The sequence below is a fragment of the Xiphias gladius genome, chromosome 23 (assembly GCF_016859285.1).
Source record: "Xiphias gladius isolate SHS-SW01 ecotype Sanya breed wild chromosome 23, ASM1685928v1, whole genome shotgun sequence".
Taxonomy (NCBI): Eukaryota; Metazoa; Chordata; class Actinopteri; order Istiophoriformes; family Xiphiidae; genus Xiphias; species Xiphias gladius.
Genome location: NC_053422.1, coordinates 10977538 through 11004214, shown reverse-complemented (window position 1 = coordinate 11004214; position 26677 = coordinate 10977538). Strand labels below are relative to the sequence as shown.

The following is a 26677-nucleotide window of genomic DNA, read 5'->3' as shown; positions in this document are numbered from 1 at the left end:
AATATGATATTTCCCTTGACTTTTTGCTTAAAAGGTAAATATTTAGCTTCCTTTTTGTCTTTCTTGAAGTTAAAACTTTTACAAAATCCCTAACACACACCACATGTGTTCTATAATATGCAATAGAGGATTTTCAAAAGAAAAAGTTATGTATTCAAGTAAATGTGACACAGACCATACCCAGGCTGGAAATGATACGTTGCTATCTTATATTTAAACAGTGTTTGATCTGCTTTCAACATTTTTAAAATATTTTAGCAAAGCCCACAATAAACTAGAAAGAGGAAATACTGGCATTTTTCCTCACCTTAATAACACAGAGAAAAAAGGGCTTCCAAAATTTCCAAGAGTGTACTTTTTTATCTTCACCTGCCAACTGTAGGAGAGAACAGAGAAAATTACCCATGGCCTTTTTAAAAGATGGTGTTAAACCACCTTTTTCGGGGACATGACAAATGATGTAACATCCCCCAAATTCCACAAGCCAACATGAGATCAAAATGGCTTCCACAGTAGCAACAACCAATAAAAAGTAGTAAAAAATAAAATGCAGTTAAACAACAAAAAAGGCCCTGGCTATGACTGTGCTGTGCCATTTCTTTTTTTTCTCCCTGTCACTGTTCCATGTTGCACCTTTCCTTTATACCTTTCCCTGGCAAGTAACCACTGTGGTGAGCTGCAGAACAATCTGCTCGTTGTCAGGAGCGCTGAATGAATCCTGTTGCTTATTGTTGAGATGAACACGTTATTTGAATACGACCAATCTCCTGCAGTAAAAGGGCTGTTGTGGTTTATAAAATATTCATCAAAGGTATCCCCTGGAGACTCAGATGCATTCAGATGCATATCTCAGAATCGGAATAGACTACAGCAGACAAAAGATTGCAAGCAATGACTTCAAGCCTCTGAACTATCAGGCAGACAGTCACAAATGGAGTGACCTCTACAGTGGATACTTCTTATTGTTGCTCTGCTGGTTTTTAGCCATTCCGACTCCTAATAAATCAACAAAACTACACTCTGGGATCCAGCAGCTAAGTGTCATTTAAGAAACAGCTTGTGAGTGTTGTAAGGCTGCAATTTGGATCATTTAGAAGCAAGGCAATAATTTGGCCTGATGAATGACATTAACAGCAACTGGAATGTTTTGAAGCAACTAAAGCCCCTAAAGAAAAAAACAGTCCACGTAACATTTTTTTTAGAAGTCAGTCAAAGCTGATATTCTTGTGGTTCAAAACGGCAAAACTGCTTTCCATTTGCTCAGGTGCACCCAATATTGGGGAAGTGACACATTTAAATTCATTGGCAATTTACCAACAAATGACAATAGATAGTTGCTTTGCTATTTATCAGTTGTGCGTGTGGTGCATTTATCTGTGTGCCAACTTATGCATAAAAATTTGTGCATGGAAAGCAAAAAAAGCCAGTGTACATTCAGCTTACTGCAAAAAATGCCAAGATACGGTTTCTGCTACAAATACCAATAACAGCAGCTTCAACAGACATCCAGGGTATAGTCAGGATGATCAAAGTCGGAATCGCTACAACGAGAGTGCGATGGCCTCTCTTCTTTTGTGATCACAACACAGCTGATATTCCCGGAACAGCAAATACCCCCATATCATGACTTCATCTGTGCCTTACTACGTATAGAACTAGACAGCTATGCCTGTAACAAGGTAGACTGTTAGAACAAGTCCTAACAGAGCTGCTGGGAGATATACGGGCTCATAATTGTTCAAACATTGTTTACACCAGGCTTCTGCCTTGAAGACACAATAAAAGAGGGAGTGATAGTCCTATGCAGGGACACCGGGCTATCACACTGGGACTATGGGTACTGATGAGAAGCTCTTGGTCTGTTGCCATGGCCCCTGTGTGGGTTGCATGTCAGCGCCAGTCTGCCCTTCTTTTTAATAACACTGAAAAATACTTTGAAGACCCACTGGGGGAGCACAACACATTACGCTCCCAATGGTGTGGGTCTGTGATTTTACAGCTTAACACTGTCTTATGCCATTAAAAAAAAAAAAAAAAATCAGGAGCATTATAATTTGACTCAGTTTTTTTAGCACAATTCCTTATCAAACCTACATGGTCCATCATGGTCAGCCACTGATGAAAGACATGCGAATTAAGCACTCTGAAAAAGCAAATTAATGCTTTTCAGTATTTTTGCCAGTGGTTGGGAACTATTGAAGTAAGAGACAGAACAGCCTGTGCGATTTTATTTATTCATCTATTTATTTTTCTAAATGAGGTAAATGAACAGGTTTTGTCTCAGTGTCATGTTGGGCGAGAAGGCTGCTTTGGCTTAAGTATAACCATTAACTGCCCCCCCTTGACTGTTAGCCACAATGTCACTTCCATTGACAATCTCTTTGTGTCCGGTTTAGGCCAAATGTTGGAAACCAAAGACAGATATTGACAATTTGCTTAGCGCCTAATTGACTGGTTTTTGGAATGATTAGTGTTCACAACTTATTAATTACAGAGAGATTTATTTATTTGTCTGACAGAATGGATTTACTGTACTGTGTAGGGTGGCCCTTTTGACTACATAACATCTACATTTCCTTATTCATATATATTTTCTTATGCTTTAAACATGATAAATCCAGATCCAGATAAATCCCACAATGTATTTTACAGTAAATCTCAACTGATGTGGATTCAAGGAGTTATAATACGTTTGTGAGAATGTGCAAATCAGGGTGAGCTAGGAGTTGTATTTTGGAGGAATTTCATCCTGAAGGTGGCGTGGGGACCTGATGATAGCAACAAGCCCTCCAAATTAAATCAAGAGGCCATTTGTCCATTACCTCTTGAGCGACTCATACTGTAGGAGCATTTTCTTATCTGATGCCCCAATTGGCAGGATGACATTGTTTATCTGTGCCCTCCAAAATTGTTTACGGATCACAGTTTAGAAATAAATGTTTTATATGACAACACTGTGGTTAAAGGTTTTTTATGGAGAGAAATTAGTCTCAATAATGCTTACAAATGGATGTTAAGTGATCTACAAATAAAAACAAAATTTACAACTGTGTAGGAGTATTTGTGGGTAATTTATGGAGTTGACAAATGCCTTGTCGGATCCACAAACAAATACCAAACAATTTGAAAGATATATAGCACAGCAAGGAGGCTCCTACTTCTGCTGGGAAAGCAGTCAGACCAGACAAAAAGTGGAATGTGGCCAGCAAAGTTTATGTTCTAAGTGTCAAAGCCCTCTAATGATGGCTGGATATCCACGTGGATCATAAACTGGTGAGAGTTTAAGTTCAGTGATCATTTTAATCAATATGTACATGATTTGCATTATGAAATGTCAAATGACAATATTTAATATAAGTAACTAGTTAGATGCTCCACATATTGTTGTCCAGCAGCAGGTTACATATTCAAATGTATTTTCATGATCCCACCCAGTCTTCAATTTGACATTTTATACTGTGGTGGCCACTGCTGTGGCTTGATCAGCCATCGCAGTTTGTATGCCTGAGAAGTAGACGAGCGGAGTGAAATGACACGGTCTTTGGAAATGTTGGTTTTAAGTGTTGGTTTCATACTGGGCAAACAATTTAACATTGTGGTTTGAAAGCAGACGCCTCAAAGATCACGAGAATACCTTTGGCGACGAAAACCGCTTCCGGATAACGAGTTAAAAAAAAAAAAAAAAAAAGTTTTGACTTTTCCCCTGAGGTTTGCCTGGGGAACGCTATGTGAATACATTACTGAGTGACATATTGAACAAAGCCTGAATTCTGTCCATCATAGGAAAAAAAGAATTTAAAATCCCTATCTATAACCTGAATATGAAGTCTGAATAATATATGAAATGTTTAATTAATTTGCACCCCAAAGCAACTGAGAACAAATGAAGCAATGTGTGAATAACTGTAAGGCTTATTAGAATACGATGTCTTCACATACATTTCAAGGGCATTTCAATTTTTTATTTTCTGCACAAGAATTGTGACAAATTGTGAATGTCTTGGCAAATCCACATTCCTTTTACTGCTATACTGTAAAAAGAAGGTAGATGTTTGTCACAGTTTCTATCACTGGACTGTAACATTCCTGATAATTACAGGGGATCACATGGTTTATTATTAAGCCTGAGGTGAGATTAAATCAAAACAGGTGAATATACACTGGGGAAGAGGACAGGGGATCACTAGTATAAGAGCATCCGTGACCTTTGGATTCATCTTGCATGCACAGGTCTAAACGACAGACAGGACATTCTTTCCATTATTAACGAATGCTTGTTGCAGGTTAAAAAAAAACCAAAACCTGAAATCACATGTAACACCTCCAGCTCTGAGCTCTCTGTTATAAAAATGTGAAACTTCTAGTTATTATTATACAAATATTAGAAATATAATCAGATTCTTTTTGTTTTTTAGCCTTGTTAAAATGACATTTACCATAAGGTACTGTATATGCATACCTTATGTGTTATGTGTCTTCAAATTCGAGTCCCCAAACTAAACGGATAGACACGGTAAAAATCTGTCTCTCAGCAGGAATGAATTTTCTATATTAATATCTCGTGTATGACAGCATTGTTGTTAATTAAACCCTGCAACATCTCACCCAGGCTATTATTTGTCCCTGCCAGACAGCTAAAGAGCCCCATATTATATCAGTGAAAGACAAAAGCCCAGAGGACACACTGTACTCTAGGAAGTCTGAACCCATTTCATCTATCCATATTGTTGCTGCTCATGCAGGTCAGTGGGTCAGTCCAGCTGCCACCATGAAAAGCAGGAAAAAGATCTTGACAAGCTCTATCACCATCGGCTGACAAACTGAAGTACATTTTCTGGATAAATGACACACAGTAGACAAGCAGCAGCCGTCATCCCTCATACTTGGGGTGATGAGTGCTGGATAACTACACATCCAGAATGAGAGAAAGAAAATCACAAATACAGTACTTCGGAGTATTAGATGCTTCAAAATATAACGCATTTTACATTGTAGGCGGCTCTTTGGGCAACTGAACCATCGCACAGAGACACAGACGAAACGCAGCAAGTTGAGCCACACAGTGTACAAGGGGTTGACCAATATTAATGCCTTTAGTACTTTAGTGCATTAGTACTATTAACCATACAGTGCAATAGTTCTCAAACTGTTTCTGTTATGTCCCCCTTCGGAGGCAGGAAAGATTTCATGCCCCCTAATTTGCAAATCCACTGAATTTTTATCAACCAGTAACAACAGAGAGACTCGTAACAAAAGGGGGCCAAGTTGAATTTATTGAAATAACATTTCCCATATCACAAACTGTTTCTTTTCATTATATTTCTCATAACTTAAAGTTATATACAAATGAAAGATGCAAATTAAAGTTTGCCCAAACAGTTTCTAAGAGTTTTTAGACACCATATTGAAGCTATTCTGACAGTGAACTTTTGAGCAAGCTAAGCTTCTTTATTCTTTGGATTTGACTGACGTGTGTTTGTTTAATGAGCGTGCCCAGTTTTTTCTTCAGTGTCAAAAATCTGTCCATCTTTCTTATTTTGCATGTCGTTTCGGTTTCTGAATAGCTCGTGCCGCTTTGAATCTTGATAGCCTTGCTAACATCGAAGTACTCTTGCTTCTTTGTCGTTGCCAAATGAATCAGATTCATAGGCCTTTTTCTCAGCAGACATTATGACCTTCACAGCAGGGGAAGCGCAGTGTTACTTATAACATTAATGATGACTCTGTTCCAGCATTTATTACAATGGAATGCAACACATAATAGAAAACTGTCGGTCTATAGCGCTTAGAAGTGTTTAAGTTTTCTGACCACTAGCAGTGCTATGGAGCAATGTTTTAATGAGTGTGTCCCTGTTTTGTTTGTACCTCATGTTCTACTAGTACAGGCAAAAAAACTGCACAAGAAAACGTACGTATGCGCATTGTGGGCGGCGTGTTACACATTCATATGACAGGGTACTGTAAACTGTTTGTCTACAAGAACAAACCACAGGATATCTTTAATATTAAAGCCCTTTTGTAATGCAGTGTTTAGGCTTTCTTTGTGTACCCCTCCTTTAGTGACATGTCCTTGCTCTCTCTGAACTGTCACACATGAAACTGAAGTGATACCAGAATTAAATCGCGGTATGACAAGCCGCTAGCTGCATTATCCAGTATGTCAGCATTGCATTTTCTTTTGCTCATTTCCTGCCTAACCACTTGACGTTTCACTGAATGAAAGATCCTTCTTTAAAGGCGTTATTTTATTTCACCGACCTACCAAAAAGCCTAAACAATGCCTGGAAGGTCCAGATGCATGCAGATCATTAAAATTAGCTAACATTCCAACTTTCGAAGCTGCCACAAGTTCTCATTTTCTCACATTTAAAAAAGTCCAATCAACTGAGGTTATTTTACACGAAGTGTTAGACTGAGCCCCAGACAGAGACCTGCAAGGATGATTTAGATAGTTTCTCTCCTCACATATTGAGCAAGGTGACTATTGGTGCAAACTCACAAAATGTCAATGTAACCTTTTAATTGCTGACGGCTATATAGCAGAGCACACTCACAGAGGCGTTTGTCAGAGTAGAGATTTATTCATCATCATTCATCAGTGTATATAGCAACATTATGGCAAAATTTCTGATCTGCAGTCTCAGATGTTTTGAGAGAGGACAGATGAACTGAGTATTTCCAGTTTGCTATTCACTTCTCTGTTTCAGCATTGTGGCTGTGAATGCACGTCAAGGCTATAAGCGGTGCAGACTTACTGGGAGAGTGAAAGTGGATGTGAAAGCTCAATCACATTCTAAATTGTACAACAGAGCAGAGGAGTCTACTTGGCAGCCACACTGGTGAGACAGAGAGGAGAGAGAGAGAGAGAGAGACGGAGTCTGCAAAGCCAAAAAAAAAAAAAAAAGGCAAGCATTTGTGCCTGTTTGCCCACCGCACTGTACATACAACATGCTGGTGGATTGGCAAAATGAAGTACTGGCAATTAAGATGCAGATCTTCCCCACACCCATGTATTCTAGCTTCTAAAAAGAAAAAACACAGACACATTAAAATGCTGTATGGCACGATAAATAATTCCTGGTGGGCTCACGCTCTCTGCAGCAGTCACCATCTCAGGCAATGTGCCACAACCGCCATAAAGCCGTCCTACCTCAGGCACTCAGCAAAAAACAACTCCCTTTTGTTTTTCCCGGTCTGCACCCCCTCCCTCCCTCCTGACGTTTCCCCAAGTAGAAGGAATAATGCATCATCTTCGGAGGGAGCCCATAGCGGCCTACTTTAACACCCAGGGAGGAACACTAGTGGACACTGGCCTGCTAATGAATGAATGAATGAGCCTGACGTGTAAAATAAAAGATTACAGAGTGAGAGCAGGCCTCCCAAAAGGTCCTGCCAAATCAGATGTTTAGATAAGCCCTGTTGCCTTCCCGGAATAATAATTCCTCCACATGAGACTGAGTAAACAAACAGTGTGAGGAGAAGTTAGCGCTGTCTTGTTTTATTCCTAGTGACAAACTAAGAAAAAAAAACATCTGCAGAAAGATCAGATCATATGATGCAATCTCGTGCCTCCTTCCCTGTTGCATGTTGACACCTGGACGCTGAGGGGACTGCTATATACACAGCCTGAGAGCGATAAATAAACAAAGGGGGCCCGGCCTTGAAAAGCCATGCACCTGTGACCAGTGGAAAAGCGGCAGGCACAGCAGTGTTCATTAAGAAGTGGGTCCTGACAGTGAGGCCTTTAAGAGGCCATCAGGGGCGACAACGCAGCAGCTACCTTGGGACTGGAGAGGGAAAGGTATCAAGGTGAGCAATGCAATTTCAGCCTGAATAATGGAGCACTCTCCTCAGGTCTTCTCAGGCAGTTTTGCCATAAAGCCCAAGAGCACCTGTGAGCTATTCAAGGTTCCCCAGGAAAAACTGGTTTACCGTGTTTACAGGTTCACAATTACTCTGTGCCTGGCTGCTGGTCTGCAGATAATCTCACTCAAAGTGGTTCATGAATTAAAAATAGCACCAATATATCAAATCTGATGATATGAATATTTGGGCTTTGGATGATGTGCACCACAGACATTACACACAGGAGACTGCAGACTTCTTTTTTTCTCTGAAATGATTTTTGAAAATAATTTCGTCAAGGCAAATTATTCTCACTTTTCCGTTGGATTCACCAGCCAGATTCCATTTTCATGGAGTTGCTGATGTAAACTGGTAATAACAGAGGATTAATTTACAAGGAGGCAAAATCCCCTAGTGAGACTTGTGGCCCAGAACAATAATGAGCACATAGTAAACAGAAATTTGCTGTAAGCCAAAAGAGAATGCAGGGGAACCTAATCTACACAGCGAAACACACAATGCACACTGTTGCATACGCAATCGCATGCATACTGTACACAACCACGCCCTCACACACACACACACACACACACACACACACACACACACACACACACGCACAGCCCCAAACAGGCATAGAAAATGATGGCAAAGTATGTTCCCCAGGCCTCTGCAAGAACATATGTTTGCAGGCAGTTAAAAGAGGATCCCAAGCGGGTATCGTGTCGTATTGAAAAACAATGCATCGAGCAAATTGCCTCTGAGTTTAGTTATACAAAGCCGGGTGCACGAGGTCACGTTGCTTTGGCGATCTGTGAGACTGGACGAGTGGCTGAAGTCGTGCTCTGGTTTTCCCTTCTAATTAGAAGGCTAAAGTCAAAGCTCTATGTAACATGTGATATATAGTTTGTAATGCGCGCGTGTGTGTGTGTCATTGATTGACAGCTTTTAGTAACTGTCTGTAATGCCAGTACATAAATTAAACTATTGACTGAACAAAACTAATTTAACCACGTAGTTCACTTGTGAGTGAATGCAAGAACTGATTTTTAAGAGCAGAAATAATTCAGTAATCAATGTTTTTTGGTAATAAGATTGAAGGCAGCATTAGGGCTTCCTTTGCTTGTTCTCTTCAAAGCTGTGGATTCTCAGATTTGTCAGTTTTGGATTAAATCCTTTTCTTGAAAAAGTCCAACTGAGACCAGACTATCCATTGTGTTAAGCCTGGAAGTAAAGAGCCATACTGTTCAACAACAACTTCTAAGGTATGTTACACTACTTTAACTGTGAAAAAGATGTGAGTCTAACAGCTAGTTTGCACCTCTCACATTCTCAGGTGCTCAGAGTCTGTCAAAGCAGCTGGAGGAAACAGTAATAACTGATTTCCAACTGAGAAGAGACCATGTTAGGAATTTTATCCACAACCTTGTTTTTCACTTGTGAATCTGTTCTTTCAAACTTTCAAAGCTTTACTTTTTAAATGTTCATCACTTTAATGTTTTGTTCTCATTTGATAGTGGGCACTTTGCAGTCAAATGTTGTCTGCTGTATTTTTTTTTTTTCCATACTGGGAGTTTAGAAAAGTAAGAACACAAGCTTTTATTAACTGATGGACGGTAACATATGTTATATATGTAACGATGGTTCTCTGAGTGAAACCAATACCTCTCCGCTCTATTCCATATGTATCTTAAACCTGCATTGAACAGAGCCCTGTTTCCAGATATTGGCAACTTGCGGCAGTTGACTTGAATACTCTTCAACAGTGCTTGAAAATAACTAAGTAAATTTACTCAAGCACTTTACTTAAGTACGATTTTGAGGTGCTTGCACTCTGCCATTGTGGAGAGAATATTTCATCCTGCTAAATAAAATCCAAATGGCTTTACAAATCTCCTAGGATAAGGTGACATTTTACTTGGTTTAAAGCAGCAATCCCTTATTCTCTCTTCCTCAAACTTGCAGTAACTGATTTTTTTGGGCCAATTCAGAGGCAACGTGTAACTTAAGTTACTAGATACTTTGTAGATTCAGATTATTAGTACAAAATCCATCCATCCTTCCATTAGCTATACCACTTATCCCTTTAGGGCAGCGGTGGGGGCTGGAGTCAATCCCAGCTGACATTGCACGTGACCTGCCCTGTACACCCTGGACAGGTCACCAGTCTATCAAGGGAATAATACAAAATATGATCAAAAAATAGATTATGATATATTATTACAGGTTTAGATAACACCTTATTGATCCTGGCCCACGGGGATAATCACATGCTGACCAGCAGTAGGTACTGTACAAAGTAATTAAAATTGATTTCACTTTTACCAGCTGCAACATTAAAGTTATGTACATATTAATGCATCAATACTTATAATCTATTAAAATAATATACAGTGTTCTGAAATGGCCCATTCTGCATTATGAGCGCACATACTTTTGGTACTTTAAGTATATTTTGATGCTAACACTTTTGTACTTTTAATGACGCAAAATTTTGAATGCATGATTTGTACTTGTAACATAGTATTTCTACATTTCGGTACTACTACTTTTACCTAAGCAGAAGATCTCAGCACTCTTTCGCTGGTCGCTGGTCTGTGAGATACACAGTGGTTACATAAGGACCACACATACATGGACTCTCCAGTTAATCTTGATTTGAAGATTTTTCTGAGCAGCCAGGATCTGGGGAAATAATTTAACCATGGTTACATACTGTATGTATATCTGTATTGTACAACGCATTCCTTGTGTTCAAGGAAGCACTATGCTTCAGCTGAATTTGAGTAGTCACCAGAATTCTCACCTTTGTGCTCAACTAAAAAAAACAAACTGAAGCCAACACTCCCCTTGGCTTCAGTTGCTGTGCTTTGCTGCCCAGAGTCTATACATGTAGGTGCCAGATGCTGCTCAGGATTAGCTGGTGAGTCAAGAAGTCCTGTTGCTTTGCACTCAGCACCCATTCACCAAACAGGATGCCGTCTGCCACATTCTTGCAGGAGAATTAATTCATCCACCCATCCATCCATCCATCCATCCATCTACTGTATCAATCCATCTCTCCACCTTCAGAGAATTCCCTCGATAGTTTTGCTGACGATACATACCTGAGTTTTACCGTCTTGCTGTGTCTGTGGCAGCTCCCTTCCCCATATGACTGACAGGTGATACTCCTTAGAAGTGGCTCCATCTCACTCACTGATGTGGAGGCCAGAGAATGAGCCTCCCCCTCAAGACCCCATTAAAGCAAAACCCAGGATCCGCAGGTTTGATATTCATCACCTGGGCAACCTCTGCCATCAACACATTTTGTGCCACGTGAGAATGATCACAGCTTATTAAAGTGGAAATAATGACTGCTCTACCTCCGGCATGAAATATTAAACAAGGACAAAGGAGATTGCTCAAATGTGATTCATATCTATGTTGAAAGGAGAGAACGTGGACAATACCGTCTACACAGGAAGTGAAGATGAGCCTTGGTTACCCTGAGCTTATAAGTGACTGTTGGCAATTGAAATTTGTATCTTAATGAAAGCAGAAATAGAATAATAGTGGCAGAGGATGTTCAGAATTAATGGTTATAAGCCATAACAGAGATGTTGATATAAGAGCGAGAGACATCCTGCATGGTACATTTCCCTCTGTTCACCTCATGGCATTTACAGTACAGAAAAAAAAAGACATGCATTCAGGTTGGAAATATATGTACTCGTTCTTATCCATCACTTCATTTTAATCATTCTCTCTCATTTGCAACTGTGCCCAGAACGTATACAGCAGAATGTGAAATTATTAATGTATTTTTCGTCCTAGCTCGGGTAAATTAGCTTTTTTGGCCTCTTGGGAAAATCAGGGGAAGGAAGCAGAGTGAAAATGTTCTCCATCAAATGTGATTGAATTGGATTTTACAAGATGAATTGCCAGGACAAGAGTTTATCCCAATTACATTGCCAAGAGGTTTCAGTCCTGCACCCCAGCCTCTGTGGTCAACAGCAATTAGGGTCAGCTTTGAGTTATCAGGATCCGTCATTGTGAGAAGATGTTTACAGTGTGAGCAGAAAGTAGATAAATGCAACAAGCTAGCATTTGCAACAGTAAAAAGTGGCGTGTGGTTTGGTCCGAGAATTCATGAAATTACAGTCCTGACAGCCAAAACATGAGCAGAGCTGTCTTTTCTATGGCCCACACATCTTTTAATCTCACAGAACACAATACAGACTGCAGAGCCTTCCCCTGGCTCTTTGTGTGGCCATCCATTTTCCTTACTCGTGTATTTTTTTTCTTTGATGTAACCTGTATGACTTGCTGATGTGGAAACTGAGCATGTCATTCATCTCTCTCTCTCTTCAAGGCTACTCTTCCACATACAGTGGCAGTAAGTTTGATAACTGGCAAACAATGAGGTGATATTTAGTCTTACCTTCCCCAGGCTGGGGCTCCACAGATACCTCAGGCTGAAAATACAGAGAGCCAAAACAAGGAAGACGAGAGCCAGAGCTAGACCCACTCGCTGGTAGGTGTGGTACCTGGCCTTCTTCTCTTTTACGGCCTCAACCTGCAAATACAGTTTCAACATAAAAACTGAAACACAGTTACATAAAAAAATTGATACCACTTAAATGCCAGTATGTATAAGCTACCTGGAGCTACCTGCAGCAGCTGGCTATCTTAGCTTAGTGCAAAGAGTGGAAACCAAGATCACAGAATCTGCCTACTTGCGCACGCTAATTAATGAGCTTTAGAGGTGCTGGTCAAGAAAGTGAATAAGCATATTTCTTAAAATATTACATTTTTCCTTTAGGTATATAGTTTAAGCCAAAAGGTGCAAAAATTAGAATTTGTGGTTTTACAGGGGGTAATGTGAGGTTAGTTGTCATTTTTACCCTTTTTTGCCCCGTTTTTGAATGGATTAAACAAATTAGCCATAAAGTGGTAATGAGTGAGCTTTAGAGGTGCTAGTGGGCAGATTTTGTTACCTTTGGACAAAGTCAGGCTAACTGTTTCTTCAACCTAAGCTACGCTTTTTCCTGGCAGTAGCGTCATATTTATAATCAGATGCGAGTGTGGTATTGATCTACTCAGGTAACTCTTGGCAAAAAGCTTAAACCTGGGATAACTGATTTTTTTGGCCACTTGGGGGCAGTGGAATTCAACATTAAACATATCATTGCCTTGTAAGTTGATATGGTGAGCTTTTACACGCATCTAACCATAACGGAGCAACATGATTATTCATTTGGAGTCGTGTTTCTGACCACCTGACGAATATTCACTTAATACCCACTATTCACTCTCCTTTAGCTCTGTTATTTGTTCTCTACCAACTCCTGAGGGAAATATCTGGCTCTTTAGCTGCCAAATCCCTCTTTATATTTAACAGCTAGTCTGTCCGCCTGCCGTTTGATGCTGAGCAGGTAGTGTGGGTAGGTAGTAGTGGGTTTTTTAGATGCCTACTGCATCCAAAAACTCCACCATGAAAGCGGTGAGAGGTACCCAAAGCGGTAGAGTTCGGGACTGGACAGCAAAAACAGTTGAAACTCACTGTAAAGCTCTGTAAAACCCAGGGGAGCTGCAGATTCAGGTGATAATTCTCTATAGTTTCCACACTATAAGTGCACTCTTTGTCACATTGTTTTCACACTGTCAACTGGTACATTATCATTATAAAAATATTGATTATAGCCACGCATATTTTGCAAAATGTAAGAGAATATTTAATTTATCATTTCCATGTTAAATTTATATTTTCTTCTTTTCAGTTTTCCATTGTAACAGTATTGCATTTTATCCAAAGAGATGTCATTTGATTTTGAAGTAACAATTTTTAGTATTGCACCTCTCACAGAGCAAGTGTTTCAAAAAAGTAAAATTATTAAAGATGACACCATAAAAGTAATAAAGAAAACAAATAAATACAAAAAAACAAAGACATTAAAAGACACAAGATTACAAACATTTGCAAAATGTTATCCGCCAGTGAGGCTACTGACAAAAATATAGCCATTCCCATATCAGGCTCAGGGAAGAACACAGTGCTACAAGTGCTACAGAAAGGTTACGTTTATTAAACTTTTCCTCAAATTAAACCTCTGCCTGCTGCAGTCAATTCCCCAAGCTTAAGGCCACAAATTAATAAAGACAGGCTTTTGTTCCATCAGGGCTCCAGCAGGAAGAAAATGAAAGCTTCTCATTCACACTGGACCACTGTTGAAGGTCTCAGAGGACGACAGAAAAGGAGATATGTAAAAAAAATAAATAAATAAAAAAAAAACTGAGCAAAATTGGTGTTGCTTATCTTTGTATCTCTTAAAATGATAAAGCAGCCGTGGCTCTCTATTGTGGCTGAGGTTGTTACAGTAGTTAAGCTGCAGTACTCTGAATAGCACTTAACATGCTGGCTTTGTACAATAGCCTATGTAGGGATTATTTTTTAATAATGGTTATATGATTTTTCTGACCTTTTTGGACTTGTATACTATTGGAATAATTAACCAAACTAGTCCTGAAAAAATATACTTGATATCCTTTTTATTTTAAAGAAAATGCAGTGTGTAGGTGGCATGACTAACAGGCGGAAATATGATTTAGCAATAATTGTACACTGGTTACACAGAGTCCTTTTTGAATATGGATTGAATTTCTGGCTGGTAAATACATTAACAGCATGACGCTGGGGACGAACAGAGGACACATTATTCAAGATAGCCCCCTATAAATTTTAACTATACCTTTGCCATTTATGAAATCTACATTCTCTCCATTCTTCATTTGACATTTTAGAGACAGTAGCCACAGAATCTTGAGGCACATTAAAGTATTGTACATTCCTAAGGCATGATGAAAAAACAGGGGGATACAATCAAAGAGCCAGACATTCCTTACATTGTAAATTTCTCAGAGTGAACGGGTAAAACAAATGGTGGCTGAAATCCTCTGCTCCTATGTGGCAGGTTGCATAAGCAGTGGAAACTTAACTTGAGGACAAACCTCTCTCTGCCTGTGCGTTGAATATTGAATAATGAGAGGAAGGAAGTGGGATTGACAGACAGACAGACGGAAATAAAGGCAGGGATGGAGACAGAGTGAGCAGTCTGAGTGTGCAGCAGCAGCCAACTAGTGTTTAAAGGTTTAGGTGTTCAGGATCAGCCTGGCAATTCCTACTGAGCTTTGTGAGAAAGAGTGCCTGGAGCCCCCTGCTGTTGTCATGCAAAGAGGGAGCACCTTCTTGAGAAAACAACAGAAAAAACACAGAAGTAAGCCCACATAACCAACAAGCAGAGGCTATAGTCTGTCACACTGGGGCACACTCTTATAAGCATCTGGATTTCTGGGAAAACTATCCTGAAATAAGAAGCCACAGGTGATATCTTAACCATTGTCATTCACCATCCATGACTCTCAGTGTATTTATGATGAGTATCTGCTGGAACAGTTGCTTTACTTTGATGGACAGTAAAACAGCTTACTTTTTAATATACATATAAAAACATAATAATAAAGTCCTGTGAAGGTACTTATCTCGGTTGCTCTGTTGTTCACAAGTTTTGCAACAAGTAAAGTATGAAAGACAGAAGAAGAAGGACTTCAGAGCCAAAAATCTCTCCTCCCCCTCTCCTCAATAATAAAGGCTTAAATAAAGACAGTTCTTAGTGTGTATTCGAACGCTGCTTGTATGTGAGAAGCAAGGATTTTAAGATATAAAGCAAATACAATGGTTCTGGTAAGACTGAATATAAAAATAAAGGGAAATAAAGGGATGAAGCTGAGGTGAAAAGCCAAAAGGAATAAGATGGAAAAACGACTATTCTGAGAAAACACAGATCACTCATCAAGAGATCAAGCAGCACTTCTTTTTGAATTCAAAAAAGACAGACTTCTGACATATTGTACTTAAAGCTTGCACTCAGATATCCAGGTTTTTTTCCCCACCTTTAAACCACTACTGCTGCCACCTACACTTAATTTATTAAGTTGTAAAATTGAAGGGTGCTCCCGTTTTTCTTGACACTGTGGTGACCTAAAATTATTATCATAGTATTTATATAATATTATAGTAGTATATACTATCTATATATAGTCTTTATAAAGAGAAGAAATTGTGGGAATTATTTTAGATTGTATGTACAGTTAATATAAGTGCAATAAATCAAACCAAAAATCAAAGCAATGGACTCACATCTTTCCACAGAATCTGTTGACTGCTGGATTGACTGCTAGTCTCCATGATGCAAGCCTACAGGAGGAATCTTTCCGATCCTCTTAGCTGGGGAAAATACTAACGCTCTGCAGGGCAAAGATTCATTCCTTTGCTGTAATTTGGGAGTGTGCTGAAGGGGAGGGAAGTTTCAGGAGTGGAATAACTGAAACATTTGTGATACCCATTAAAAGCAAGGCAGATGTCTCTCCTGCCTGCCTGTCTGCCTGCTCTCATTTCAAAGGTGGAAAGCCACAATGGATTCAGAGTAAAAGACAAACCCGCTGTTGAACAAATTACATACTATGCTTGGATGAAAATACTATACTGGGTCACAATTTTCAAAAGATTCCTTTTTGGAGGACACAAGGTTTGCGTGTGAAAAAAAGATTATACTGCGGGTACTGATCTTTTCAGTCCTATTTTCTAAAATATCAAAAAGAGTTTAAGTACCTTTGTTGTGCTTTTGTTCCCCAGTCACTCAGGCTTCACACTTGACAACAAACCGGTACAGTAATCAGGAACTGAGATGACTGAATTGCAGCATAACAAAAGAATCGACCTTATAAAATGAAGAGAATTTTCACTTGTGCACATACAGAAATAAAAGAGAAATGAAGCAAACACTGTAATCTCCAGGACAAAAAGTTTAAAGATCCCCTGCGGACATGTTTTTCAGATATATAATAATTCTCTGCTTGAAATAATAATTGTATGAAAAGGATTTCCACAGAAAAAGTTGAATTATCTGATTAAAAATTCTGTAAATGATATCTTCTCCCTTTGCCATGCTGAAAACTCCAGAATCTTGTTCATTTCAAAAGTATAACTACCACACATAAGGTGTCTCCTATTTCATTGAAAAGTCCATGCCCGGTGTATGTGAGCTGGAGATTTTAAAACCCTTTAACAAAGTGTTCTCTAATTTTGAATCAGTTGAATCCTCACATAACCTTGAGAAACTGTACAGCACAAAGCGCTGTGATATTAACTTTGCCAACATTTTAAGATCACAAAAGCTGTGAAAAAACTTTGTATCAGGAGTACATGCAACACACAATGATAAAAAAAATATATCAACAAAAAAAACCCAAATGGGTTTAAAAAAGAAAAGTTTCACCATGTTTCTGTCTCTGTTAATACAGTTTAATATCTTTTAGACTAGTGCAGTCTTTTTTGCTGGACTGCAATAGAGAGGCAGGCCCTAGAGACAACCCCTTTTCTGACTTTTTTTCCACAAAAGCACCTAGAGACAAATCGACTGACTTCTTGGACAAACCGTAGCTCCATTCCATAGAAGCGAGTCACCAGTTTTGCCACACAAGCTCCGAGGTCGGGCTTTCCCTGTGCAGGTGCAGCTTTCCATAGTTCTTATTCAGCTGAGGAAGCTTTTCGGGCCTGGCTGGCCCGGGGGTCTTCTGAAGCAGCAGACAGGTACCAGCAGGCCAGAGGGGCTGCAGCCGTGGCGGTCGCAGAAGGAAAAATGCAGGTGTGAACTTTCAGTTGGCCTCAAGGAAGTTTTGGCAAACCATCTGGCGGCTCAGAAAGGGAAAGCAGGGCTTGGCCCAGGCTGTTTTCAGCAGGGGAGGGGAACTGCCGACTTGGACAGTGGATATTGTCAGGTGGCGGAAGAACACTTTGGGAACTCCTGAACCTGACCAACATGTCCTCTGAGAGGAGGCAGGGTTTGAAGATTCAGGGGAACCTCACTTATTTCTCTGAGGTAGTTAAGAAGTGCTTCAGTGACAAGGCGCCAGTAGTGGATGAGATTTGCCCTGAGATGCTGAAGGGGCTGGACATTGTTGGGCTGTTCTGGCTGTCACACCCCTTCAATGTTGCATGTAGGCCGGGCAGACCGGAGTGGTGGTTCCAATTTTTAAAAAGGGGGCCATACGGGTGTGCTCGAATTATCAGGATATCAAACTGCTCAACCTCCAAGGGAAAACTTATATCAGGGTGCTGGAAAAGAGGCTCCGACTGATTGTCACACCCTGGAGTCAGAAGGAGCAAAGCAGATTCCGTCACAGCTGTGGAACAGTGCACCAACTCTTCACCCTGGCAAGGCTACGTGAGAGGTCATGGGCGTTTGCCCTTCCTGTCTACATGTGCTTTGTGGACTAAGAGAAGGCCTACAATCAGGTCCCTTGGGGGATTTTGTGGGGGACACTGCGGGAATATGGGGTTCCAGGACCGTTACTGTGAGCCTTTTGGTCCTTATATCGTCATTCTTGGCAGGAAGTCAAACACATTTTTGGTGGGTGTTGGTCTCCACCAGGGTTGTTTCTTGTCCCCAATCCTGTTTGTGATCTTCATGGGCAGGATTTCAAGGCAAAGCCGGGGGGAGCAGAATGTCTGGTTGGGGGGCCTCCGAATTACATCTCTGCTATTTGCAGATGACGTGGCTCTGTTGGCTTCATCAGACTATGAACTTCAGCATGCACTGCAGTGTTTTCCAGGATCAGTACCTCCCTTTGGGTTGAGATGGAGTTTCTGTACCAAGTAAAGATGTTTAAATATCTCTGGCTCTTGTTCACGAGTGACTGTGGGATTGAACGGGAGATTTACATGCGGTGCGGCGTCAACAGGAAGGCTTGACGCTGGCATTGTACCAGACCGTTGTGGTGAAGAGAGAGCTGAGCCGAAAGGCAAAGCTTTCGATTTACTAGTTGATCTTCATTCTGACCCTCACCTATGTTCGTGAGCTTTGGGTAGTGACTGAAAGCAGCAGAAAATAGATGGATGTTAGGCGACCTCTTATGGCCGTAGTAATTATGACGGGAGCATACATACAGTAAGTCATGGTTGTTTCTTTTATCCATGACCCTTCTACAACCATAACTGTACATTTATTATTGTAACCAAGACGATGAAGGTCCTCTAGCCTTATGGAAGTTCTTTTTTTAACCCAAACCAAGATCTTTACCTAAGCCTAACCAAGATGATTTTGTACCTAACCTAGCCAAACCATGACTGCTCCACAACCTTAACCGGGTGTTTACTATTGTTACTATGGCAACAAAGGCCTGGTACGCCTGCTGTATGCTCCTACAGGTCATATTACTGTTATCGTGACAATGAAGGTCCGGTATACCTGCCACTGGTATGCTCCTATGGGTCGTATATAATGGTAGGGACAAGCGTCCTATATGGTCGTCTAGTTTGGAGGACTTGTAGGAAAACAGCCTTCTAGCATCAAAACAATCTGAGCAATCATTCTGCACAGTGAAGCTCAAATATCCAAGTGTAGTAAAAATATGAATAACACATTTTGGAGTGGAGGGGGACTTTAAGAATCATATAGAGGTCATCTCAGGAGTCCATCAGTAACTGCTATGAAAACGTACAATAATTCTGTTGTGTCCTCAATAAAAGCTAATTTCAAGGGGAAAATGAAAACATCACATCAATTTTATCATTAAAAACTCAAATATTTAAACTCAGCAATACACGTTTCTGGTTATGTTTTGTGTCATGCAAGCTGAGACTTCATTGTGGGAAGCCTCTCAGTTGCTTTTTTTTGAATGCAATTAGTATTGAACCAGTTTTAGTGGCTGACAAGGGAGGAGATAAATAACACATGCAGCAACTGAAGTTCCTCAAATACTGGCACCCTCAGAACTTTATACAGCTCTTGGCAAGCTTAATAATGCCATCCGATGGTACTCAGTTATTTCTCTCATACATACAGTACACAGTTCCATTAACAGTTTTTGAAAATGTCACTGTGACACGGGAAAGGTGTGATCGCACCCGCAGTTTGCTTTTTTCATTTGGTCAGAGCTGTGGTGGAAAAGTTAACATTTTTGCATTTTTTTTTTTTTTTTAAGATATTATTCAGTTTCAGGTGAACCATATCTAGTAAACAACAGTGGCATGGAATCCCAAATAGCTTTTTTATTTTATTTTAGTAACTAGTCAGCCTGCGAATCTGTACATTTTGTTTCCAGCCTCTGTTCATTACCTAAAAACAGTACAGTGTTATTAAACAATTCTGCACTCTGTACTATGATTCATCTGAACTGGAAGTAAGTGAGTTCAGACAGCTAAAGACTGGGAGAGAAAGATTACGATGATGACACATGATAAAGGTCATTGGCAGGATTCAGACCCAGGATGTAGTGCTGGCATGATACATCCTGATGCCCTGCTGTTTAAATCTTTAAATTATCTTCTCAGGTGTTAATACTATCAACAGACACATAGTGAAAGAGCTAAAAATGCACCAGCTAGGGTTTATTTTTCTAACCCTAGTCTGAGAAATGAACATCAATATTGGACGATTCTGCAAAACCCTGGATTACATTCAATACCAACAGTTTTTTTTATGTCCAATACCAACAGTTTTAAAATTCTCACTTTTTGCAGTCTAGGTTAGGGATAGTACAAGTAACTTCAAACTAAAACACTTGGTCAAGGTTACAGAAATATTGTGGTTATGGTTAATAAGAAGGCAAAAGTTAATTTTTGGTCTCCCTCACCAAAGTGTGATATGCTACACAGCCATCCACTACCCTGACCTCCACACCCTTAAGCCAGCTTTATACTCTGTTCGAAGTTTTTGGTGGAAACCCTTAACCTTTCCGATGTCAGGTTAGGGGATTCTGTGTGTGAGCATTTCTGTAACTTTCTGAAACAATCTGACATTCACACCCACTTCACGTCGAGATTGTCTTTAGCTGTGAAGAGGTGAGAAAGGAGCCAAGGATTGAACTTCTCTTTCTAGCTCTGTTTTTTCATTTGTTACTCAGCTATTTGTGGCACTTTTCATGTGAACAACCAAGTGCAACAATATGGATGTGGTCCTGGAGGGACTGTCTGTAAATACGCACCGTTTTCCCCTTATTTCAACAATATCACATCTCCATTCTGTCTAACACAGCTGGCTTTTTTTTCCCCCTTCCAGTGTGACCCTTCAGATTCGGTAGCTTGTAAACACTTCTGATTTTGTGGTTGGACAACACGTTTTAAGTAGTTCTAACCACATACACATCAATTAGCCCAAAAACTGACCTTTATGTTCTGCCTGACTACATATAGGGCACACTACTTCTTCCATTGGCACTGGACATAAATCATGAGATGGACCTAATTCTAGGACACTGGAAATTTCCATTGTTTCTTTCTGTAATGCTTAACTTTTCATAGAGTTTCTGCTGGTTATCTAATGTAAACAACCTAAGCCTTGTAAAACCTTTGAGTTTTGTATTATTTTCCCATTAAAGTCTCATTCCTGGGACTACAACATGCAATTTCATATTTTCTATTAGGTATAGGTATAATTATTTGGTGCCATTGAAGTTCAAATGCGCCACCCTCCCACATGGATCAAACTAAAGGAACAAACATACCCAAGTTCAAAGAAAACTCTTGCTCTTGTTATGAGGGAACACTAAATAAAACACTTTAAAACAGGAAATGTCTCTTAGCTAGTAACAAAACAGACCATTAAACACTCGATTTAGCTGATGAATTGATTTACTGTAATAATTTACAATAAGGTACATAAAATACTAGTAGAGTAGTTGCTAAGGAACCAGTAAAGAAAATCAGATCAGAAATCCTGAAATAGTTCCTAGATAACTGTATTGAGGACTGGTTGATATTTAAAAGTTAACTAAGAACATGTAACAATGTGAATTGACATATTGACCACCTATTGTTACTGACCTCCTAAAGTGTCACTCCTGATTAACTCTATGCTCCTGACTGTTTACTGGGAATTCCTGATTAGTTCCTCACTGACAAGTCTGAAACAGCATGATTATCAAATAAAAAAAAAAAAAAAAAATTAATCCTCATATCATAAAGGGCAAATATTTGTAACATCATCTTGAAGTAATTAAGCATAAGACTGCAGCAGGAAGTTGGACTATCTGATTTCTTTCGCAGATTTGAATTATTGTTGTTATTATTATTTTTATTTTACATTTGAGTGAATTGCAGACCATTAAGGTAAACTATGGTAGGATATATCCCATCTCGCTGTGTTCAAATTTTATTTAATGCTGGTTTGATTCCCTTTCATACCCTCGATTTTCTCAATTTTCCCCTCATTTCTATTTGCTGTTTTGTAAGTATTAGTGTTTGTCTAAATGTTTTATTTTTGCTTTCGGTTTTATTGTCCTGTGTAGGGGTGCCCAAGCAAAAGAGACTAAACTGTTCTCAATGGACCACTCTGTACTGTTTGAATAAACGTTAAATGAAAGGATGAATGAAGGACCAATTTACCCTTCACAAAAACAATACCTGATATTTAAGTAATGAAAAATTAATGTGCAATTATAAATTTTGTGCCACTTATCAGCTGATTGAGAGTGAACTCATTAAGAAAGTGGTTTGTCTGTTGAATGGCACATATCAAGGGACTAATGATTATAAAATGTTTTATTAACACGATATCTCAGTCTGTTCTTAAGTAACTCGTCTTTATCTACTATATAGACTATATCTGCCGTATATTCCACAACAAAGAGTTACTCTGAAAACTCCATATATTCAGTATTTGTTGTACCTTATTCTAAAGTGTTACCAATTGTGTCAACTTTATCATCATATCATCATCATCATCAACCACAAAGCTTTAACATACTGCACTGCATAGCTGTGCCCTTAGTACCCTCATTGCATACCACCTATTCACCTGTTTTCAGACATGAAAAACACATAATGCACATTTAATTTTATCTTGATATATCCTGTGATGGGGGGGGGTGAAGGTTACACAAAGCACAAAGCAAAAGCTAAATAGTGTGATAAAATGTTTTGAAGTGATTCCAGTTTATTAAAAACACAATTTCACAGCCTAAAAGTTCCACTTCACACTTGATAAACAGGAGGGAAAAAGGGCGGCTTGGTCAATACCATCTGAGGTGAACTATTCCGGGTAAAATTGGTCAACCTACAAGCCTTTAGTGTGGCGGGCAACATTTGAGCACATATTAAGTCTGTCAGATCTGATAGCTGTGGGACCTCATCAGCTCTTCCCCATTGATATAAATCTTCACCATTACCTTGACATTTTGCTTGGGTAAATCAAGTGACGGGTCTTTCAGGAATAGTGTTGTGTCAGCAACAGAGTTGAGCATCCTGGGACCGTCTTTACCCTGATAGCATTCAGCACCAGGCAGGGGCTTTGACACCCACAGAACAGAATAAACAGCAATTTAGTTTGGAGTGCATACCAGATACTCACACATTAGAGCAGAGGTTGATGGGAGCGGCCATACCAAACCAGGAAGAATCGCAAAATAAACATTTACTCTTTCCTCTTCATGCTTCAGGCCCAGTAGCTTTGATAGGAATTTTTCTCTTTCCTATTTGTCACTTTTGCAAACACGGACTGAGTGTTGTGACCAACAGCGAGGCCCATTACAAATCCAGCAGACCAAGTTGGATCCTGTGAGTTTTTTTTTTAGTTTTTTTTTATATGAATAGAAGAGTTTTCCATCAGACGACAGTAGTTCTGCTCAAAATGACTTGTAGCATGTCAGGCAGATGTTGCCTCTCCAAACTTGCCGAGTTCATGTTGCTCTATTTTGCAGCGGCCATCTGGAAAAAAGCTCTTCCTTGTTTGCCTTTTTTTTTTTTTAACTCTTAAGCCAGCCTCTAAAGGCTTGTCGAGCTTCTGTCACTCAGAGAGAAAGCTGTGGTGGAAACCCACTCATTTCCCACATGCACATCCACATTCATTAACAGTCCCTTCCCACATGAAGGGAGACTGTCACAGCTAAAGAAAGAGAAAAAGATGCAGAAAAAATGTGTGGAAGAGAGATAGAAATACAGAAAAATTATAAAAATTCCGCAGGACTGAGTATTTATTTATCTCGCTCGCTCTCTGCGTCTCTGTCACACACACAGGCAGACAGACAAAAAACACCTCAGCAGATTGAATCCCACCTCTGAGTGCTCAACCTGGGTCCATGCAGGTCAAATGTGACACAAAATCCTGTGTGATTTGATTATCCGCCTGCCGCCTCAAGTCAGCCAAGCCACCCAAGTCTTTCATTACAGGGGAAGCAGAGGTGGGGCAGGCTCATCATGAAGAGGCAGTCACGGATCTCGACTTAGTCTAGACAAAAGATCTGAGAGCCTCCATCCTTCATCTTTCAGGATGTTCCTCATGCTTCATTGAAGTAAGTGTACCCCCGCACAGGAAGTTTACGCCGCTCTGTTCCCCAGGAGTCGCTTGGCTCCTCAGCAGACTGCAGCGAAAGGCATGTCACATCCTGCTGATATACTTCTGCAAATTCCTAAGAAATTCTGATGCTGCTCTTAATCTTTGCAAAAATATACTGTATGTCGGTATGTGGCCTCCGCTCAGGTTCACATGCAGTATTTATTAATTATTAAGTTTGAGTCCATCAAAATTAAAATATGTCACACAGCTGTTCTCCTGCATCACACTCTATTTACTTTACTTTTTTTTTGCTATTTTGCCTTCATCGGGGCATTGTCTGAGGTTGTTTCCTTGTAAACATCACATCAATTAGACATGTGGAATGAATCACCATAGGTGCCACGTTTAAAAAAACAACAACATTACTTTCAACTTTTTTTGAGAGTGAGTGTGGTAAGAATAAACCAAAGCAGTAAATTTACGGGCCAAGAAACCAAATCAAGAAAAGAAAGTTGCTGCTAGAGCTCCCTAGAGCTGAGGGGTACTGCAGCGTTGGAGGATAAATATCCATCGTTGATATAATAATATAGATTATTATTATACATATCAATGTATAATCACGGGCAAACTGGTTCCAGCTGTCCGTAACTGAAGTTAAAGGAGAGGTCTATAAACAGGAATTTGAGGGATAACTATGCACCATCTCTAAGGAGTTTGTTTGACATATTGAGGAACCAGATGAATAGGAATGTGGATTACAGCACTGCAAATCTTCCCCAAGTTTATACATTCATTTTCCAAATCTTACCTTGAGAGTAAAGCTACTTGCTGGGGCATTTTCTCAATTTCTTGCTTGATGGGACAGGTGTATTTACTTACATAATTGTATTCCTCATCCAATTTATAATGCGATTAAATATTAATACAATTCTAAGTTTGAAGAGAGGCAGATCTGTGAAAATGATCTAGACAGCAATATTCTGAAATTGTTCTTGCTTTGCAACTTTTTTCAATCACCCATAAATGGAACAGAAGCAGTGAAAGAGAAAATATTCTGCTTGTCAGGATGCATTGAAAATGGTATTTCAACAAATAAAGCAGTCTGAGTGAAAGATAAAAATAGGAGCAGGTATTTTTCACTGCGATGATCTTGACTCTTCTTGAATGAGCTGTGTTTAGTTAGTAGCAGAGCTCTCCGGAGGAACACTGAGTGGTGTAGTCAAAGCAGAACTCTCCTGAATGAGCTTTGGGCTTCAAGTCCCCAGTATCCCAGCACGTGTGCTAGAGTCAGACAATAGAGGCAAACGCAAGTCATAGCCAAATCGTAATTACCTCTGCACCCTACAGAAGCAGACCAATTGACTCCTCTAGATGAATGACAACAGGTAAAGGACAGCGATTAGCCACGGGCCCCAGAAGCTTTGCTTGGTGCAGAGGGAAAGGAAATTCTCTATATAGGGCAGAAGATATGCTTCACTCATTATGCTCTTATTATTCTTAGGAGTTATTATGGGCACAATTCTGCTCAATACTGGGAAATTTGCTAGTCACAGTTGGCTGGTAGTGCACATACAGCGTAGTACATCCTTGTCTGTTTACTTTGTGTTGTTTGTGGACATTTGTAGCATCTTGATCAATTGCCTGATGATTTATTATTGATTGAGAATACCTGTAATTGATTAATATTGAATTAGTTACCATAATATTTCATCTTTTGAGCTCATAGTTAGTCATTAGAAATTTAAGTAGTCATTCACAATGCATGATAATTAAACTGCAATGGATATTTGTTGATATAAAAGAGAAGATTGAGGATATTTTGTATGCAGAAACATGCAACGTCTGATTGATGTTATTTTGCAGTCCATTGTATCCAGCAAACTCAAACAACAGTGCTTAAAAAGTCACAAACTAAATGTTAAAGCCGCAAGGTCCTGAATGAGTCTCTCAGACAGTTTTAAAGATTACACTTTCATTTCTGCATTTTTATTTAGTCAAACTGACATTTAAATTTTAGTGCCTTAAAAAAACAAACACAATAATTTACTACACCTTGATAAACCGGTGAGAAACACCACTCTAATTAGAAACTAACACCTTGGTGATAAAAATGCTCAAAAATGATTAAATCGTGTACAAATGATCTGAGGCCATGTAATACAGTACTAAACTCATTAAACTGGGATATATTGATCATATATCCATTAATAAATCAGCAGTTAATTGTTCGCATCTGATGTGTTATTGGAAAAAGAGGAGTAATCAATCTAAATAGTGATAAATGTGACCCTATTTGTTTAATAGACTTGTGTTTTACATTGCATACAAATTGAACCCTTTAAACTAAAAGTGTTTTCAAATTCCTTCCCTGCTTATTGTCATGTGAGACCATTTTCTTGTCAACCATTAAATATTAATAAAATGTATTACTATTAATATGGCTGTAATGATTCATTCATTGCGTGAATCCGTTAATTATGAATTATGCTGATTCGGCTGCATCCATCTGGTAAAATAAA

General features: G+C 39.4%; 2 protein-coding genes across 11 annotated transcripts in view; one reads left to right on the top strand and one right to left on the bottom strand.

Moving 5' to 3' along the window:
- The window catches only part of tnmd (tenomodulin), a 56984-nt gene extending 40867 nt beyond the window's left edge, over positions 1-16117 (bottom strand). For both annotated transcript variants that reach the window (XM_040119357.1, XM_040119358.1), the window contains exons 1-2: positions 16025-16117; positions 12269-12403 (exon numbers count right to left, since the gene is read on the bottom strand). In XM_040119357.1, coding sequence (XP_039975291.1) covers positions 12269-12403; positions 16025-16072 — 183 coding nt within the window. In that variant the 5' untranslated portion in view covers positions 16073-16117. The remainder of the gene's footprint in view (positions 1-12268; positions 12404-16024) is intronic.
- Positions 1-26677, top strand: part of pcdh19 (protocadherin 19) — a 225426-nt gene that overhangs the window by 21017 nt on the left and 177732 nt on the right. The window contains exon 3 of one of the 9 annotated variants that reach the window (XR_005706544.1): positions 14007-14086. The exons of the other annotated variants lie outside the window; for them this stretch is intronic. The gene's annotated coding sequence lies outside the window, so the exon portion shown is untranslated. Of the gene's footprint in view, positions 1-14006; positions 14087-26677 lie in introns of those variants that run through there. 9 annotated transcript variants of the gene reach the window in all.